Source organism: Nestor notabilis, unplaced genomic scaffold, assembly GCF_000696875.1.
Source record: "Nestor notabilis isolate BGI_N333 unplaced genomic scaffold, ASM69687v1 scaffold421, whole genome shotgun sequence".
Taxonomy (NCBI): domain Eukaryota; kingdom Metazoa; phylum Chordata; class Aves; order Psittaciformes; family Psittacidae; genus Nestor; species Nestor notabilis.
The window spans coordinates 133,829-137,325 of record NW_009914934.1 but is presented as its reverse complement, the minus strand read 5'-3'; the positions used below and the strand labels follow the sequence as shown (position 1 = coordinate 137,325).

General features: G+C 35.1%; 1 protein-coding gene across 1 annotated transcript in view; it reads left to right on the top strand.

Annotated features, from left to right (window-relative positions):
- LOC104412998 (tenascin-R-like) overlaps positions 1–3,497 on the top strand; it is a 16,887-nt gene that overhangs the window by 1,843 nt on the left and 11,547 nt on the right. Inside the window, exons 2-3 of the mRNA XM_010023879.1 lie at positions 1,658–1,795; positions 2,389–2,524. Of these exons, the coding sequence (XP_010022181.1) occupies positions 1,658–1,795; positions 2,389–2,524 (274 nt within the window). The remainder of the gene's footprint in view (positions 1–1,657; positions 1,796–2,388; positions 2,525–3,497) is intronic.

The window sequence follows — 3,497 nt, the reverse complement described above, 5'->3', positions numbered from 1 at the left end:
TTCCAAGTTGCTGGCTGGGCTTGAACCACGACAGTTTCTTTTGACGCCCAGCGTGGGGCTCGAGGGGTTGAGATAACAACAGATCTGACCAGAGTGTGTTTAATCATATTTGTGATGGTGGAAAAGTATTAGAAGTGGTTAATTCGATTACTGGCAAATATACTTTTTAATTCTCTTTAAAACCAGATTTTCCTGCCCTTTATTTTTGGAGAACGCAAGCCAACTATACACCCATTAGTTAAAAGCCTGCTACTTTTCCCTGGAAAAGTGCTTCTTAAACACTTTTGTGTATGACATCAATGTTAGTTTGGTATATCAGTTCAGGGACTTCCAAGAGGTTATATGTACCCAGTTGTGAAGAGTGTATAGAGATAAAAGGATTTATAAACTTATATAAAGTTTATGCTTTTTAAAGTATGATCTAAACTTTAAACATTAAGATCTTGGCAGATTTATAGTTATGTTAGTTTGGCATTAGTTAAAGGAAGTTACTTTAAACCAAACAGACCTCCAGAGTGATTTTGTTTTTATGGTGGTTTGTTTGTTTGGGGTTGTTTGTAGTTTTGTTTTTTGTTTTTTTTTTTTTTTTTTTTTGTTTTTTTTTTTTTGGTGTGTGGTAGATTGCTTTACAGGACAACAAAAATTAATATAATAATAAAAGTCCTAACTTTTATTTTAGTTTACTAGGGTCCCTATTTGACTTTTGGGATTTGGTATTTCGTTTTTTGTTCTTGAACTACATTTTGAATTCATTGCTAAATGATGGTATTTGTCACCTCAATTCATAAAGAAACTCAAACTACAACTTAAAAGAAAGAACTGCAGTATTTTAAGAAATGTTATGTGGTAGGAATTGGCATCACATGCCCCAATTTCCCTCAATTTTAGAGCTGATTCAGGTTTATATCCTGTCAGATAAAAGCGGCCTGTGAGTTTCTGTTCCAAACGAAATTCAAACACAGAAGGAGCCTGCTTCTTTAATGAGCTAAGCCAAAGTCCTTCAAAGGCAGGTAGTTATTAAAAAGGTACTGGCAAAACTAGATGATCTTAAGGTTCTTTCGAACCCTAACTATTCTATGATTCTATGAAAAATATGTCAAAACTATGAAAGACTTGTGTCTAGAATGAACTGACTTCTTTAAGAAGTTGAAACTCTGAACAAACCTCATACTGCCACGTCTAAATTGGATTGGTAGGGAGTTGTTCAATAAATTATTTCTTTACCTCTTGAATGCTGTTGTTTCTTGGGAAGTTGTGAAAGTGATGCCACTAGAGTCCTTACCACGTCATGTGAGAACAGGACTGAGACTTTCAACTCTGGATTGACTGCTGTGATTGCAATATGTACACTGCAAGTGAAATCTCTAACCTCTTGTCTAAAATAACACACTTTTCTTCGTAGGGCATATTCAGGTCAACCAACATGGTTTGGCTGCCTCTAGGCAGAGAGAAAAGTAGAACCTGTACCTGCAGAACTTGTACAAGATTATGAAGCCTCTGTGTGCCACACAGTAGGGCTGGTGATGCTGGTTCATATAGGAACTGTTGCTAGCTGACAAGTTCTAGGTAAAAGTAGTTGAACTTGTCAGGATTTAATTAGTTAGAGGTACATTTTCTGTATTGTCTGCTACATTGCATTCGTATGTTTCTCTTACAGGGTTCCGAGAGTCTGGACTGTGGCCAAATGAAAAAGCCTGCTAGAGCAATTTTGATGGAGTGGGCTGAATTGCCCAGAGGAGAGGATCCAGACTATTATATTGTAACATACCAGCGAGCAGATGCTTTCAGTCAAAAAGTAAATTTTGTTAATCTAAGCAATAAGTAGTTCCATATGTATTTAAGCTGTAGATACCAGTAGTTAATAGCATTATATGTTTGCTTATAAAAATATAATGTGAAATAGCAAAAAAAGAGAAGGTTTGGAAAAATTATAAATTTTCTAAAATTCTGTAATTCGTATCATTTATGTGCACTCTTGCAGAGTCCTATTGAAGCCAGTGGGACTAAAGAGACTCTTGAGTATCCTGGTTGAATGATAGATAGGCATATGCTTAAAGTTAAGAATATGCAAGTTCTTCAAGGTACTGTGGTTTGAAGGAGGAGTCTGATTTTTCCAGGAGAGGCACAGACACTACCCCCAGATCTCAGCGGGAGGTCATTGTTCTTATTTTGAGCACTGGATGTTCTGGAACATAAAGAAAATATGGGTATTTTAATATGAAGCTGTTTAATAGTTTGATTTCTAAAAGGTTTTGGTTTAAATGCGTTGGGTTTTTTGCAGTTTAACTGCAGCCTTGACATGCTGCGATGTAAGCTACCCTTCATACATCATTTATGAATTGCATTTTTATTACTTTCACTATATCCAGAAATTCTTTTAACTTGCAGAATGTAAGAAACATTTCTAAAATTGAACAGAAACCTGTCAGTACTACAATTCTGCTTGAGGAAAATAAGAAGTATGATATTACAATAGAAGCCCTAAAAAATGGCCGAATCTTAAGTGTAAAATCATTTAAAACACGTAAGTAGAGTGGCACAAACATATTTTATCATTATAGTTAGTCTAATACTGAAGATGAAAGAAGTAGGGGTTGAAATCCTGAGCTTACTCATGTATTTAGAAACTTTGCCATCAACATATGTTTTCAACCATGAAGAGTAGAAGGAATGATTTTATATAACTCCTTTGGTTAGTGTAACAAGTCTGCAGTATGGGACTGATGTAAAAGTTTGGGAGATTTTTAAATGTTACAGGCTTTGCTATACTACAGCAATTCTAAGAGAAAAGATTTACGAAAGAGGACCATGGAGAAAGTTACTTAAAGCCTGACAATTTCATGTCAACGTAGGGTTGTGATTGGCTGTCTTATATAAATTAAAAATATTAAATATTTTTGTTTCTGCTTTGTGACATCCCTCTTTAAGAAAAGTTTAATGAGTAGCTTGAAAATCTTAGTACTGTGAGTGACTGGGACACACTTTTAGCATAAGAGTTTGTGGGTCTAGGCACTGGGCCTATAAACACATCATTCGTAGCTGTAAATCCGTTCAGTACCGGAACTCTCACTGATTACTAGAATGAGAGTGATTTCTAACTTGTGTTAATCACTTTAAAATCATTTATAACATTACCTTTGGACACATCACACACTCATATTAACTTTGGAATACAGACTGGGAGCCGAATACAAATAACATCACTGGGAAAAAAGCTTAGTAAATTGAAAACATTGCAGCAGCCATTGACTCTGCTGAAAGTATGTTCAGCAAGCTGTAGGAAATAATTCTTGGTTATGCAATTAATGTGTTATGCACTTGATGTCTATTACTTACCTGATATTCTAGCAAAGTGTGTACGTTCTCAGTTAAAAACTCCTTTAACTGTGCACTTTTATTTCTGTTGCTTCAGACTTAAGTTTACATACCATGACAGTAAAGAAGAGCATGACTTTCTTAATGGCTTAGTAAGACATTTTTTGTTTTGACACTACCTT